The sequence below is a fragment of the Geotrypetes seraphini genome, chromosome 3 (assembly GCF_902459505.1).
Source record: "Geotrypetes seraphini chromosome 3, aGeoSer1.1, whole genome shotgun sequence".
Lineage (NCBI taxonomy): Eukaryota > Metazoa > Chordata > Amphibia > Gymnophiona > Dermophiidae > Geotrypetes > Geotrypetes seraphini.
The window spans coordinates 69,713,629-69,730,716 of NC_047086.1; the positions used below are offsets into that span (position 1 = coordinate 69,713,629).

The 17,088-nt window shown below is 42.6% G+C and overlaps 1 protein-coding gene across 1 annotated transcript in view; it reads right to left on the minus strand.

Annotated features, from left to right (window-relative positions):
- AGPAT5 (1-acylglycerol-3-phosphate O-acyltransferase 5) overlaps positions 1–17,088 on the minus strand; it is a 177,903-nt gene that overhangs the window by 23,648 nt on the left and 137,167 nt on the right. Inside the window, exon 6 of the mRNA XM_033937963.1 lies at positions 1,077–1,238. Coding sequence (XP_033793854.1) covers positions 1,077–1,238 — 162 coding nt within the window. The remainder of the gene's footprint in view (positions 1–1,076; positions 1,239–17,088) is intronic.

A 17,088-nucleotide genomic window follows, 5' to 3' on the forward strand; every position in this document is an offset into this window, starting at 1 on the left:
TATGTTCTTATAATCAAAATCACTATCAGGGACTTCAGGGGGACTGGGTGAATCCCCAGCCCAGCCATGTTTTTTTTCTTGGTTGACTTTTTGCTGATGTAGTTTGATTGGTTGAACAAGCAACCTGCTCAACCAAACTGCCTGGGGATTCTTAGAATGCCCTGAAGGCCCTGACTTTCATGCCACTGATAAAATCCTTAAAAAAAACAACCCTATTTTTCATTAACTAAATATAAGTTATTTTTGTGGAATGCTGTATTTTTTTAAGCCAGATATAAACGACCTTACTACCCCGCTGCGGAACCTGGGCTCCCTCCAATTATTCCTCAAGCAACTGAAAACCTGGCTTTTCACTAAAATGTAATTCTATCCCCCCTTACTCTTCTCTTCTATATATAAGTTCATGTAAACCTTTTTTTTTCCTTCTCTTCCTATATTTTAAGTTCTTGTAAACCGTGCCGAGCTCCACATCCGTGGAGATGATGCGGTATATAAACTTAAGGTTTAGTTTAGTTTAGTTTAGACCTGGGTTGTCCAAAAAGTTCCACTTTTGACTCATCTGTCCATATACCATTATTCTGATAGGGATCTTCCAAGTATATTTTTTCAAATGAGACAAGCATTGATATTAATTTTGGATAAGCCCAAGACAAAAAGGAAAAGGATCATATAAGTGTAATGTCCACAGAACAAATAACAAAAGAAGCACCAAACAGCCTGCAGAATGGGGACCAAGATGTCTTTAATTATTATGACCTGACATGGCCTGTATTTCAGCTTAAAGCCTGCATCAGGGGTCTTTAAATTAATTTGTTCCTTTCTTCATTAATTTGCCAAGTGACAAAGTCTGTGTTCACAGTTTGATCCCAGTACGCCAAAGAACAAACAACGTTTTTAGTGTTTTTGCTCTATATGCAATTCAAAAAGGATCAGGAAGTGGAGAAAAATCAGGAGGTAGGGAAATACTTTTTCATATTACTGTATACAGACTATACCCATTCACTCAGGAAAGCACATACCTCTAGTGTGCGTGTAAATAACTAATATGAAACTTTATGTAAAAGGATAAAACTCACCGGTCATAGATGGTGCTACTTTTCTCTTCCCCTTTTGATCCACGGTACCTTCATATGCAACTGTGACATCATAAATGGCATCTAAGTAGGCTTTCATTGCATTGACTGCAACATGAGTTGCTTTTACACGTGGTGTCAAAACATGTTTTAGCACTGCAAGCCCTGAAAAGAAGAACATATGTAAATTACACAGAGTACTAAATATAGAGAGGTTAATTTTATAACAGGTTATCTAGGTGGGAAGGTCAAGTATGCACCTATGTCAAGCCTATTTTATAAAGACACGTAGGCACCTACTGGTCTTCATAAAATACTAGCACAAAATCTGCAGAAATGGCTACAATGAACATAGTAACATAGTAAATGACGGCAGATAAAAACCTGAACGGTCCATCTAGTCTGCCCAACAGTTACACTCATCATTAATTCATGATTAAATTGTCTTTCTTTGACATTTCTCGGCATAGACCGTAGAAGTCTGCCTGGCACTGTCCTTAGGTTCCAACTACAGGAATTGCAATTGAAGCCCATTCCAGCCAATCCGAACCATCTTGTCATTTGAATATACAGAATAAAAAAGTTTGCCCGGCACCATCCATGCATTCCAAATTACTGGAGGTGCTATCAAAGCCCATCCTAAACCGAATTGCCATGTATGGGACACAGACCACGCATTTTTGCCAAGTACCGCTGTTAGCTCTTCACAGCCAGAGTTGCCGTTTAAGCATCACTCAACACATCAAACATGCAATTATTTAAGTTTTGATTTTTATAACATTCATTTTCTAAATGGAGATCCTCTGTGTTCATCCCACACTTTTAGATTCTATCACCGTTTTCGTCTCTACCACATCCCTTGGGAGGACATTCCAGACATCCATTACCCTTTCCAAGAAAAATAATTTCCTGACATTACTCCTACGTCTACCACCCCGAAACCTTCTAGTTTTCCCATTTTCCCTTCTATATTTGTTTCTATATTTTGTTTCTATATGATTTGTTTCTATATTAATACCTTTCATGTATTAACAGTAAAAGACTGTATCATAATTCCCTTGTCCCTCTTCTCCTCTAGGGCAGTGTTTTTCAACCTTTTTACACCTATGGAACGGCAGAAATAACAGAATTATTCTGTGGACCGGCATCGGTCCGTGAACCAGCGGTTGAAGAACACGGGGCTAAGTTGTGGGCCAGACCCCGCCCATCTCTACTCAATCTCCACCCCAGACCCCGCCCCCATAAGAGTACTAATTGCACCTTGCACGTCCCGTGCCTCATCTGGAAGCCTTCCTTCTGACGTTGCAACGTCAGAGAGAAGGCTTCCGGTTCAGGCGCAGGATGCCCTTAGGAGTCACTGCCCGTGGCTTTGTGCACTGAATCAGTTAGGAAGAGGGAGCTGGCTCAAAGATAACGCCGCATCGATCGCACTGTGGACCGGCGGTTGAAGAACACTGTTTTGGGCCTGATGCACATGCTGGCCTTGTGGACCGGCAGGAAATTTCTGTGGACCGGCACTGGTCCATGGACCGGTGGTTGAAGAACACTGCTCTAGAGTATACATATTCAGGTCTTCTAGTCTGTTCTCATACATCTTTTAGAGCAAGTCCCATACCATTTTCATTGTCTTTCTCTGGACTGCTTTGTCTTTTTACATCTTTAGTCAGATACGACCTCCAAATCTGAACACAATATTCCAAATATTGAACAGGGGCATCAACACCTCCTTTTTCTGCTGGTTAAGCCTCTCTCTATATAGCCTAGCATCCTTCTGGCTACAGCTATCGCCTTGTCACACTGTTTCATTTGCCTTTCTTCTTGGCTATGATAAACTGTATTCTTTCTTCAGGGATATCTCCTTTTGCCTGGAGGCATGCCATAGTGAGGTCCATAGAAGCCACCTTTTGAAAATGATGGGGGGGGGGGGGGGGTGCTCAACTCATAACTCACAACAAACTTCACCTCACCCAGCAAAGGAAAAAAAAAGGATAACAAAATACATCTGGTAGCGATGACCAGCCTATATCTAAATGTCAAGAGCAGAAAACATGGTCAATCAAAAACTAAGGTCCTGCTACTCTCTCCTTCCCTCTCCAGCATGTCAGCATCATACTCTATCTCCCTCTTCCTCCATTCAAGCCATTGATAGCACTTTTCTCCAACTAGTCCCTCTTTTCCCTCAGCTCATCTGTACCACATTCTATTCCCCCAATTTTTCCCTAATTTCAGCTCCTCCCTCTGTATCTTTTAATTTTTCTCCTCCTGCATAGGCATAATTTGATGTCTTATATTTGGGGGCAGGGAATTTAATTGCTCTTGGCTGCTCTCCTCCCTAAATCTTTTTAACCTGTTTTGTCTTTCATTTTCCCTTTTCCCAGTCTTCTGTTTCCCTCTGCTTCCCAGCAAGGTCCAATGCTCTTTTCTCTAGCTAGTTGCCATGCCATGCAAGTTTGGCTCACCCATCCCTTTACTGATTCCCACTTCTCATTCTCCTCTACAGGTGAGACTTCCTTTTGTTTGTAGATTTAACTCATCTTTGTGACTTCCCATTGACCACAAGCTTGGATCATTTCCTTGCTCTGCTCGCCCTGGCTCCAGGCACATTCCTGTTTTCTGGGACTGGTTCCTCATCCCCTTTTGCACTGTAGTACTTACCTTGGCGCTCACAGATTATAGACCTGTGGCCACCTTTCTGCAGCAGAGCCTACTAGTACTGCTTATCATTTCTATAGCGCTACCAGGCATACGAAGCACTGTACACCAGATGTGGAAGAGATAGTCCTTTCTCGAAAGGGCTTATACAATCTAGTTATGACAGATAAAATGGACAAAAAGGTACTTCTATACGCAGTGCTCAGGTGGGAAATTACATAGAGTGATAAGACAGGCATGGATTTGAATACTGCCAGAGACTAAGCTTATTGTCCACATCAGATTTTTTTTGCCACATGCTCACCCTTAACTTTGGAAGCCCAGCAAGGATCATAGTTTGAAACCTGAAAGATTACAAGCTGAGTGGAAGAACACGTTCTAGCAGCCCAGGGGTACAAGAGCATGCACTCATACTAAGCCACTGCGTTCTGGGCTGCCTGCAGGATATTGCTGTAGTAGGCAAAGAACAAGCAGAGCTGAGTTGAGACCTGGGAGATGGTTGCAGAGTTTTACCAAGAGCAAAGAGGGGATTAAGGATTCATCAGTTAAGCAAGAAGAAAGCCAGAGAGCCAAGCCAGGGCACACTTAGAGTTTGTGAGACAGCATGTCCTCTCTCCCCCATTTACAACACTGCGAATGGTCTCCTGACACATCTTCCTAATGCTGCTGTGCTACTTCTTTAGGCTTACATAGCTCAGTACCCCTATCATTTCTACCTTCTGTGTTATGTAATGGGAGAAAATATTTAAAATTTTTGTGAGGAATGGGAACAATCTCTGACCACAACTCCTCTCAATATAAGAATAGTTTTACTGGGTCAGACCAATGGTCCATCAAGCCCAGTAGCCCTTCTCACGGTGGCCAATCCAGGTCACTAGTACCTGGCCAAAACCCAAGGTGTAGCAATATTCCATGCTACCAATACAGGGCAAGCAGTGGCTTCCCCCGTGTCTTTATCAATAACAGACTATGGGCTTTTCCTCCAGGAACTTGTCCAAACCTTTCTTAAAACCAGCCACGCTATCTGCTCATACCACATCCATTGGCAACGCATTCCAGAGCTTAACTATTCTCTGAGTGAAAAAAAAATAAAAATTCCTCCTATTGGTTTTAAAAGTATTTCTGTGTAACTTCATCAAGTGTTCTTTTACATTGCAAATGCAACCAGCGTCTCACTTCCTGCTCACCACACAATTGTTTCCCACGTACTCACCTTTATAGGACCCCCAGGGACCCCTGAAGAAGACTTTTTGTTGAAACGCGGACCGTGTTGGGTCCTGTATCCCTAGCGGACTAGGTCCTTTAAGGCTCTTATGTGGATGATTTATTTTTATGTGGATGGAATTATTTTATGTGGATGATTTCAGTGTACCTTTGAAACTTGGACACTTTCAAATAAAGTCAATTTAGGAACATTGTCACTCCACAGAGTTTTTTTGGTTTTCACTTCAAGTGTCCCTTAGTCTTTGTAATTTCTGACGGAGTGAAAAATCGATCCACTCAGGATTTTGTAGACTTCAATCATATCTCTCCTCAGCTGTCTCTTTTCTAAGATGAAGAGCCCAAACCTTTTTTGTCTTTCCTCATACGAGAGGAGTTCCATCCCCTTTACCATCTTGGTCGCTCTTCTTTGAACCTTTTCTAGTGCCACTATATCTTTCTTGAGATAAGGAGACCAGAGCTGCCAAGAGAAAATAAGTTTTAAAAAAGGGAAAATTTCAGTTCATGGTATTCCATGCGTCCATAACCTCCTCATCCTTTCCCATCCTTCTACTGAAATACCTTATTGGACTCCCCCCCCTAGCGACCACAAAATTGGAAGAAAAGAAAAGATACTAGCAACTACCAAAAACGTACCCAGCCCAATGTATTAATATTATATCTCCCACCCAGTGATTCTTGGGCTTGCTCAGTTATGAGGAGTGACTGATAGATTGGAACCATGAGCATAAAAATAAAAAAATTATCTTTTTATTGCTTGTTCTTATTTTTTCTCCCTAGTTTCACCCCTCCTGCTACTTCCATCCCTTTCTTCACCACTTAGCGATTCTTCTCTACAACCTGATCTCTCTTCTCAGAACCTTTTTCTCAGACAATTTCCCCTATTAGCCCCTCCTCTAAATCTTACACAGTCCTCATCTCTGCTTCTTTCTTCAGCCCATCCCTCGCCCACTTCTCTTTGTATCACAGCCTATACCCCATCCCCCAGCTTATATTCACTTCAGTTGTTCTACGTTTCACAGTCCATAATATCTCTTCCTTAAGCATTTTTCTCTCATAACCTATTAGTGCCTATGTCTACTCTTTCCTTTCCCTGCTACTCTATCACTTCTTCATTTCTTTCCCAGTGTCTCCCTCATAGGGTTATCATATTTGAAGATGGAAAAACCCAGAGACATGGCCCTGCCCCATTCCACCCCTAGCCCTGCCTTGTTCTGCCTCCAACCCATCCTGTTTCACCTCCAGCCCCGCCCCCATAAAGCACATCTCTTTTTTTCCTGAGCTCCAGGCTGTGTCTGAAGGGCCTCCAGCATTCGTGGATGCAAGTTCCGTCAACTGCACATGCTTGCTGAGGCCCTCCAGACATGGCCGGAGCTCAAGGCTTTCCAAAGTTCAATTGTGGATTAGGAATTGGTTATTGGATAGAAAACAGAGGGTACGGTTAAATGGTCATTTTTTCTCAATGGAGGAGAGTAAACAGTGGAGTGCCGCAAGGATCTGTACTGGGGTCAGTGCTATTTAACTTATTTATAAATGATCTGGAATTTGGAACGATGAGTGAGGTGATTAAATTTGCAAATGACACAAGTGGCAGATGAAATTTAATGTGGACAAAAGCAAAATGATGCACATTCGGAAGAATAACCTGAATCACAGTTACCGGATGCTAGGGTCCACCACCTTGGGGATGGGTACCTAAGAAAAGGATCTGGGTGTTATCGTAGACCAGGGGTGCCCAATAGGTCGATCGTGATTGACCGGTAGATCGCCAGGGCAAAGTGAGTCAATCAGACTCACTTTGCCTTGGCGATCTACCGGGCCAATCAGCCTTCCTCTCCCCAATGTCAATTCTGCCGTCGGAGAGGAAGTTCGGGCCAGCCAATCGCTGCCTGTCTGGGTGGAACTTCCTCTCCGACGGCAGAATTGACGTCAGGGAGAGGAATGCTGGTTGGCCCGACGCAGGGAAGCAGAGAGAGCTTGGTGCGGTGGCGGTGGCGGCTTTGGGGCCTGTTACCCGATGGCAGCGGCGGCGGCGGCTTGGGGGCCTGTTCCCCGATGATGGTAGCAGTGGCTTGGTGGAGGGTAGGGAGAAAGAAAGAAAGGGGACAGGCAGGGAGACAGAAGGAAAGAAGGGAAACAGAAAAAAGAAAGGGGGCATGAAGAGAGAAAAAAAAGAAAGGGAGGCAGGGAGAAAGAAAGGGCAGGGAGAGAGGAAGAAAAAGTTGGGAGAGAGAATGAGGTCTGGAGGAGAGGAAGCATAAAGGCTGAAAGAAGGGAAGAAAGATTGGATGCACAGTCAGAAGAAGAAAGTGCAACCAGAGACTCATGAAATCACCAGACAAGGTAGGAAAAATGATTTTATTTTCAATTTAGTGATCATAATGTGTCTGAATTTATATCTGCTGTCTGTATTTTGCACTATGGCCCCCTTTTACTAAACCACAATAGCGGATTTTAGTGCAGGGAGCCTGAGTGTCGAGAGAAGCGTGGGGCATTCAGCGCAGCTCCCTGTGCTAAAAACTGCTATTGTGGTTTAGTAAAAAGGGAGGGGGATATATTTGTCTATTTTTGTATGGTTGTTACTGACGTGACAGTGCATAGAGTCATCTGCCTTGACCTCTTTGAAAAAAACCCGGAATAGGAATGATAATTAACATTTTCTCAGCGTACAGTGTGCTTTGTGTTTTTTTTTAAATTTTATTGTTGGTAGATCAATTTGACTTGGTCATTTTAAAGTATCTCGCAGCCCAAAAAGTGTGGGCACCCCTGTCATAGACAATACGATAAAACCTTTTGCCCAATGTGCAACGGCAGCCAAAAAATCAAACAGGATACTAGTAATTATTAAAAAAGGGATGGTTAACAAGACTTAGATTGTTATAATAATGTCCCTGTATCGCTCTATGGTGCGACCTCACCTGGAGTATTGTGTTCAATTCTCGTCTCCTTATCTCAAGAAAGATATAGTGGCACTATAAAAGGTTCAAAGAAGAATGACCAAGATGATAAAGGGGATGGAACTCCTCTCATATGAGGAAAGACTAAAAAGGTTAGGGCTCTTCAGCTTGGAAAAGAGATGGTTGAGGGGAGATATGATTGTGGGAGTAGAATGGGTGGAGTAGAAGTGGTACAAGTGGATCGATTTTTCACTCTGTTAAAAATTACAAAGACTGGGGAACACTCAATGAAGTTACAGGAAAATACTTTTAAAACCAATAGGAGAAAATATTTTTTTTACTCACAGAATAGCTAAACTCTGGAATGCATTGTCAGAGGTTGTGGTAAAAGCGAATAATGTAGTTGATTTTAAGAAAGATTTGGACAATTTCTTGGAGGTTTAGTCCATAGTTTGTTATTGAGAAAGACATGGGGGAAGCCACTGCTTGCCCTGGATCGGTAGCATGGAATTTTGCTACTCCTTGGGTTTTGGCCAAGTACTAAGGAACTGGATTGGCTACCGTGAGAACGGGCTACTGGGCTTGATAGACCATTGGTCTGACCCAGTAAGGCTATTCTTATTTTCTTATGTTATGTTTTTATGACAAACTATCAGGTTTTGGAAAGTCCGTCCGGAAATCTGGACATGTCCTCTAAAAAGAGGACATGTCTGGGTTTTCCTGGCTACCTGGTGGTAACCTTACACTCTCAGAACTTCCCCCTCTCTATGGTAGACCAAAGGCAGGAAGCCTGTCTGACCTACACTGCTGCTCTCTTTTGTTCCCTGCTATTAGCTCACACACCCGGCAGGGACCAGAACGAAGCTCTGAAGTAGAACCGATCCGGTTCGGCGGTTGCAGGCCGCTGAGGCCAGATTCCCTCCGATGAAATTAAATGGTCCCAGCACTTCGGGGGGGGGGAGGGGGGGGAGGTGGAGCAGGCTCACACGCAGAACCGTGGTATCATCCCCAGGTTCCAAAACTGCAAAGGAATCCACAGATCCAGTGCATAGTTCCTGGTCTCCCGTCCCAGGAAGCACTGTGCCTATAAATAATGTAATGTAATGTAATGTAATTTATTTCTTATATACCGCTACATCCGTTAGGTTCTAAGCGGTTTACAGAAAATATACATTAAGATTAGAAATAAGAAAGGTACTTGAAAAATTCCCTTACTGTCCCGAAGGCTCACAATCTAACTAAAGTACCTGGAGGGTAATAGAGAAGTGAAAAGTAGAATTAGAGGAAAAATAAAAATAAAATAAACATTTTAACAAGACAGCATTGATCTAAATACTTTGGAAGGTAGAAGAGAGGAGAGAAAGGAATAGAAGCATGATGAAGTGATGAAGTGGAGCAAGTAAGTTTAGGAGGAGCGATTGACGTTTCCAGAAAGGGCTTCTTCAGGGAAGAGACTTGGCCGACAGTCCCAGGATGCCTATGTCTCCTCCCCTGAGATGTTCTCCCATCCATGCATTCCCTCCCAGACACACTGCCCTTGCCCCAGCCGCTCCAAGGAGGCTGCCCCAGATGAGGGGTCATTATCAGCAGGATCCCCCAGATCAGGATCAGGCAGTGCAGAAAACACAGCTGACTGAGAGGAGGAGGTGTCTATAGAAGCTATGTCACTAATAGGTGCATTTCAGGCAGAGCGGGACTGCACAGGGGAAGAACACTGGCTTTGAAACTCATTCCACAAATGTTTCATAAATTCAGAGAAAGCCTCCAGTTCCTGGGGCATCACCATTTGATGACTTAATTTTGCACTTCTTAGACTGCAGAGGGTCTGTAGCCAGGTACACTGAATTAGTAGCTGTGCCAAGCCCCCAAAATAAAGAAGGCCCCCCCCCCACTGGGATAGCTGAGTGTTTGGTCACCAGCTTCAACAGGGGAGAAGCTAAGCTGGATGCTGCCACCTGTCCTGGGTGTGCCACGCAGCACGTGGTGCAAGAAAGATCTTGAGGTGCTAAATTTGTATAATTCTGGCACATCAGGAAAGCCCAAGACTCCATTCCAATAAGTTCTGAGACAAAAATTGCAGTTTTGGAGAAGGGAGCTTTTGAAAAGAAGATTGCTAAAAATCTAAGATGGCCGCCAATGAAATTCACATCAATGTAAAAAAAATGACAATTTTAGGATTTTTCAGGTGGGGGAACACCTTGAAAACCCCACTTTTCAGACCTCCCCCGATTCACATCACAGGCTGTGACAGCCTTTACTCACTATGACCTGTTTGTGAAACTGCTGCAGCCTGCCTTACCTCTCTTAAAGTAGCTGGATCAAAAAATCACTGCCTCATGCTAGGAATGTCTCTGCAATGCTGATCTTGGGGCTGCCAGTCAGACCCTATGCCTGACTGCACCTCAACCCCTGCAGACTGACGGACGCGCACCAGAACGGACAGAGGTGAGAAGACACAGCTGGTACTCTGCAAGACACTGCTGAGCCTCCTAAGGGCGCCTAACAGCCTGTGCTTCACCCCTGCTTAACAGTAGATGAGACAACTTCAGGGATGGCCCTGAGCTCCAAAGAAAACTAAGCAGGCTGACTAACAGGTACGCACTTGGATTGGCCTGTCAGCTAAAGACTGATGTCTGTGTTCTAAATGTAGGCAAAGCTGAAGAAATGCTCCAAGCACAAGAATCCCCCCAAAGGACTAAAAATACTGAATAAAATAATGACGAAGGAAGAGCAGAACAACATACTCCTGCTGGTACGCGTGCACAAGGAAAAACCTGTAGGTGAAGCTAGAGAGCACAGTGTAGTACAGCAGAGGCACAAAGAAACAAATCCAGAGTAGATTCCTTTTCCAGATGGCATGAGGCCATGGGGATACTACCCATCTGTCTAGAACAGTGGTCTCAAACTCAAACCTTTTGCAGGGCCACATTTTGGATTTGTAGGTACTTGGAGGGCCTCAGAAAAAATAGTTAATGTCTTATTAAAGAAAAGACAATTTTGTATGAGGTAAAACTCTTTATAGTTTATAAATCTTTCCTTATGGCTACGTCTTAATATTAATATTGTAATTTATAGCTTAAGAGACATATGATCAAGAAACTGTTATATTTTACTTTTGTGATTATGATACACACACCAAGGGCCTCAAAATAGTACCTGGTGGGCCGAATGTGGCCCCCGGGCTACGAGTTTGAGACCACTACTCTAGAATCTCTCAGCACTGGAAAATAGAATGAACCATTTATTTGTAGCAGGAAAGGAAAGAAATAACAAAGCCAGTGTAACAATAAACATGCCAGAAATGTGGAAGGCATTGATTTCATTTCTCATGAAGTACAAAACTGAAGGTCATGCTCTGAATAAAAACTAACAATTGTCTGCCCCAAGTCATCAACATGATTTCAGCTACTGTACTTCAAAGCTTCTGATCCCAAACTCAATCATGCACAAACAAAAGATGAATAGATTCATTTCTCTATTCTTCAGAGTTTATTTTTTAGACCACATCCTATTTGTGAAGGATCCAACAGAAACAAACAGGAAATGCATTCTACATATTTCCATCCACCTTTATACAGTGGAAAAACAAAACAAGAATATTTTTCTTACAGCAGTTCTACTACTTTTGTTCTGCTAATCATCAAATTGCAGACTTTTTCTTTCCTTTCTTCTCTGTTGGACTTATGCCTATATTTCCTTAACTACTAATCAAAATGTATTGTATATTCTAACATCTTTTGTATTGCCGAACATTACTTACCAATCCAAGTCCCACTGGACAGGCTCTTTGCTCACATGACAATTTCCTTATTGCTTGTAGCTTATTAACCTCTTAGACGCCACTGTAACAGTTTGTAGCCTAATACAGCAGCAGACTAAGAACTAGGGAAGCTAAGATCAAATCCCGCAGCTGCTCTTTGTGATTTTAGGCAAATCATTTAGGGGCTAATTTTCAAAAGTCCAAACTGTATTTAAATTTCAATTGTTAATTTATTGATACACTTGTTGTAAGAGGTAAAAATGAATAAAAATTTATTAAAAAACTCCCAACAAACTGCCATTTTTGAAACGTATTATTTAAATAGTTTTCTATGCTGTTTGTCTACACTGCGTCTCAATCTCAAAGAGGCATGTGAGTGGGGGGGGGGGGGGGAGGGGTGTTTTGGCAGGATTAGGGTGAATTTATGATTTGGATATTTTTCTGCAATAATGTAACATTGCGGAAAATGTCCAGGGCAAAACTTGTACGTTTGAGGCTAGATCCGTTTCAATAAAGAATAAATGTCAAAAAGGTGGGCATAACTGACCAGATGACCAGGGAGGCATGAAGGCATGGCCCCCCTTACTCCCCCCCCCATGGTTACTGACTTCCTCCCACTCCCCAAAGGTGTGAATGAAACATAAGAATATAAGAACTGCCATCTCTGGATCAGTCCTTAGGTCCATCAAGTCTGGCGATCCGCACACGTGGAGGTGTACACTGGCGTAACCTTAGTCACCCGTATCACTCTATGCGCCTTGCAAGGTGATGTGCATCTAGCTTGCCTTTAAATCCTAGAACGGTGGATTCTGCAATAATCTCTTCTGGGAGAGCATTCCAGGTGTCTACCACTCGCTGCGTGAAGCAGAACTTCCTGATATTTGTCCTGGACTTGTCCCCCCTCAGCTTCAGTCCATGACCTCTTGTCCGAGTCACATTGGACATCGTAAATAACTTTTTTTCCTGCTCTATTTTGTCGATTCCTTTCAGTATTTTGAAAGTCTCGATCATATCCCCTCACAGTCTCCTTTTCTCAAGGGAGAACAGTCTCAGTTTCCTAAGTCGTTCTTCGTAATCCAAGTTCTCCATATCTTTTACTAGCTTTCTTGCTCGCCTCTGCACCCTCTCCAGCAGTTTTATATCCTACTTTAGGTAGGGAGACCAAAGTTGGACACAGTATTCCAAGTGTGGTCTGACCATTGCTCTATAAATTGGCATTATAACTTTCTCCGATCTACTCGTGATTCCTTTCTTTATCATGCCTAACATTCTATTCTAATATTAAATAAGATGGGCCCAAGTACCAAGCCTTGGGGCACACCGCTAGTCACTTTCTCCCAGTCTGAGAACTTCCCATTTATGCCCACCCTCTGCATTTCTGTTCTCCATCCATTTGCCTATCCATCTCAGTATGTCTCCCTCTATTCCATGGCTTTGTAGTTTCTTGAGAAGTCTTTCATGTGGAACTTTGTAGAATGCTTTCTGGAAGTCTAAGTATATTATATCCACCGGTTGTCCACTATCAATTTGTTTGTTCACTGAAGTAAATTCATCAAACATGACTTCCCTTTCCTGAAGCCGTGTTGACTGGCTTTCATCAGGTCATGAGTATCCAAGTGCCGGACTATGCTATCTTTAATCAGTGCTTCAACCATCTTTTCAGGGACAGACGTAAGACTCACAGGTCTGTAGTTGCCCGGTTCTCCTCTTGATCCTTTAGCTTTAGATGCTATGACCAGTCCTATTAGAGCAGTAAGCAGGTCTATGGAGTAGCTGGATGGCATAAATCCGAAGGGACTGAAGAAATTTAGGAAAGTTCTGGCAGATTGACTGGCTGACCTTTTCAGTGTTTCTCTAGAGTTGAGAGTGGTGCCTCTCCACAAAAGCAGAAGTAAGAAAGAGGTTAGAAACTACAGGCTAGTAAGTCTGGAGATGAATGGGTGGCTATGGGGATGGTGTCTTTGAGAACGGTTTGGCTTCTTAGACAATGGGATGATTTTCCAAGGGCTGTTAAGCAAGAATGGTGTGTATCTATCAAAGAAGGAAAGAAGTGTCCTCAGCAGCAGACTGGCTAACCTACTGAAGAGGGCTTTAACCTAGAATCACTGGAGCAGAATGATGAAAACCCCCAGGTAAGTATAAGCCCTCAGGTAAGTGAATCACTCAATACCTCTACACAAATGAGAAAAGGGGCAGTGTCTGGAAAGTAGTATATACTAATGCTCGAAGTATGGGAAACAAGGTTCTGGATCTAGAGGCTGTGATGGAAGATGAGTTGGATATAGTGGCGATCACAGAGATAATAATAATAATAATAATTTATTTTCTTGTATACCGCCCCACCAGTAGTTCTGGGCGGTTCACAACAGGAAAAAACTGAGACATTTCAGCACATGATACAATATCAGCACATGATCAATTTCAAAAACACACAAATTTCATACATTAAACCAGGGGTAGGGAACTCCGGTCCTCGAGAGCCGTATTCCAGTCGGGTTTTCAGGATTTTCCCCAATAAATATGCATGAGATCTATTTGCATGCCCTGCTTTCAATGCATATTCATTGGGGAAATCCTGAAAACCCGACTGGAATACGGCTCTCGAGGACCAGAGTTCCCTACCCCTGATCTACAGAGTAAGAAAGAAACACTGTGGGCCAATCTGGAAAGAGGGAATGTGAACCCAAGGCTTGTTGAGACTAGTAAAATGACTTTTTGCTGCGCAGGAGTTAAAATATGGAATTCCCTTGTGGGCCAAATACAAAATTGCCATGAAAAGAGCATGGTTAGGAAATTACTTAAGACGCAATTATTTGTAGATGCCTTTTTCTAGTCAATAATTGCTATATCTGGCTAAGTTGATGAACTGTTTACGATCTTTATTATACAAAACATGGTATTAGCTTGTAGATATGGATTTCTGAGAATTCTTTTTTTATTATGATTTTGTTTTAAAATTATATATGTAAATTTTGTAAACCGCTTAGGTTTAAACGGTATAGAAAATTTTAAAATAAATAAAATAAATATTTACATTAGTGTGATATACAGGCCTCCTTCACAGATGGAAAAAGTGGACAGATTTAATAGAAGTTATTCAAAATATAGCTGTAAAAGGGGAAGTATTGCTAATAGGTGATTTTAATATGCTAGATGTCGATTGGGGTATCCCTATTGCAGGATCTCCTGGAAGTAGAGAGATTGAAAGATTAGGTTCCTACCTGAATAATCTTGTTTCTGTTAATTTACACAAGAGTCTATACATTAGGTGATCGATCCATGCTCGAGAACCACTTGTAGAAGGGTGTCAATCACATCTTTCAGCTCCTCTTCCTTCACCAATGGAGTATAGCTCTCTCTTCTGTTTGTACCAAAGCAATCGAGCTCCACTGTAACAGGAGAAAAGAGAAGGAAGGCATGGGGAACTTCTCCAGAAATAACAAACATTTCTGTTCTGCTCTGTAACTCATGAAAAAGAACAATTATTAGCATGAACTTGCAACATAGATGTATCAATGAACCAACCTGCTGAGTACATCTAGTACTAACACATAAGGAACTGCAAAATTCAATAACTCAATACTTTATAAGTAAGTTAATCTTACATGCTCATCCAACTGAGAGAAGATGAACTCTAGTTCCGGACCATAGAGTTGTCCAAGGCAGAAAGTAGGTGAATTGTAGAATGCACAGGGCGGGTTGTACGGACTCCTATGTATATTAACAGAAACAAGATTATCCAGGTAAGAACCTAATCTTTCATTCTGTTACAAATACAAGGAGTCTGTATATTAGATGACGTACCAAAGCAGTGCCAGATGTCTAGGGAAGGACAGATGAGCCTGTCTGCAAGACTGAGGACCCAAAAGCGGTGTCCTCTCGAGCTGCCATGTCTACTTTATAGAACTTTGTATAGATATGGAGAGTAAACCAAGTAGCTACTCTATAAATCTCTTCAGGTGAAACTGCCCGGGACTCTGCCCATGAAGATGCCATACTTCTGGTCGAATGAGCTTTGACAGAAATAGGTGGTTGTTTGTCACAGCCAATGTACACCGACAAAATTGCCATGTGAATCCATCTGGCGATAAAAGCCTTGAAAGTTGGTCAGACTAGTCAGGACTGATTAGTTAGCACAAAAAAGATGGTCAGAAAGACAAGACTCATTTGTCCTTTTCAGGTAGTGGAGTAGAACGCTTCATACATTTAGTTTCTGCAATATCTCATCTTGCTTGTTTGAACTTTTAGGATAAAAAGTTGGTAAACAAACCTCTTGATTGACATGGAAAGCTGACACAACCGTGCGCAGAGAAATTCCAGCCTCTGAGATATTTAGGAAGGGCTCTTTGCAAGAAAGAGCCTGCAATTCCAATATCCATCTTGTGGAGACTATTGCCACAGGAATACTATCTTCACTGTAAAGTCCAGAAGAAATGGCCTTGTGAAGAGGCTCGTATGGAAGCTTGGACAGGCCCTTCAGAATGATAGAGATTCTAGGATGGAAAAGGTTTGCATATGGAAGAATGTAACCTGAGTCCTCCCTTTAAGAACTGAGTCACATCAGGGTGAAATGCAAGAGATGGTTTTCCCACTCCAGCCCAGAAACACAAGAGGCCCACCACTTGGACCTTGACAGGCACCTCTCTTAGGCCCTTTCTTAATTTGGCTTGAAGAGTGTGGGGAGAGAGTGTGACAAAGTGGATAAAAGTTACAGCCTCAGCACCCTGAGGTTGTGGGTTCATAACTAGGCTGTTCCTTGGGACCCTGGGCAAGTCACTTAATCACCCCATTGCCCCAAGTACATTAGAAAGATGGTGAGCCCGCCAGGACAGACAGGGAAAAATGCTTGAGTTTCTGAATAAATTAATGTAAAACACTCTGAGCTTACCTAGGAGAATGGAATAGAAAATTGAATGAATGAATAAATAAATAAATACATAAATGAAGGAATGCCAGGATCATAGGAATTGGCACATGAAAGGCTCAACCTGATCTTTGGAGCAAATATTGATTGCTTCTTTGCTTGAAGAAGAGTTAGCAATGACTACTTCAGAATAGCCCTTGTGGGTCAAGGACATGCCATAAGACCAAAGTGATTTGGGTTGTCCAAGGGAATTGAACCCTGACTGAGAAGACCCATATGTACCGGTAGCATGAGGCATCTGTCTCATTGGAGACGCACAAGATCCACATTCCATTCTGGGGCTACGAAGATCACATGCCCCTGGTGAGACACGATTCTGCAGATGACCCAGCCAACCATGGGCCATGGAGAAAACACATATAGAAACATGACGGCAGACAAAGGCCAAATGGCACATTCAATCTGCCCATCCACAGTAACCATTATCTTTTCCTCTCTCTAAGAGATCCCATGTGCCTATCCCACACTTTCTGGAATTCAGGCAGACACAGTCTTTGTCTCCACCACCTACATAATTTTTTACCCCTAAACTGTACCGTTCCTTTGGGTTTTTGCAGCCCA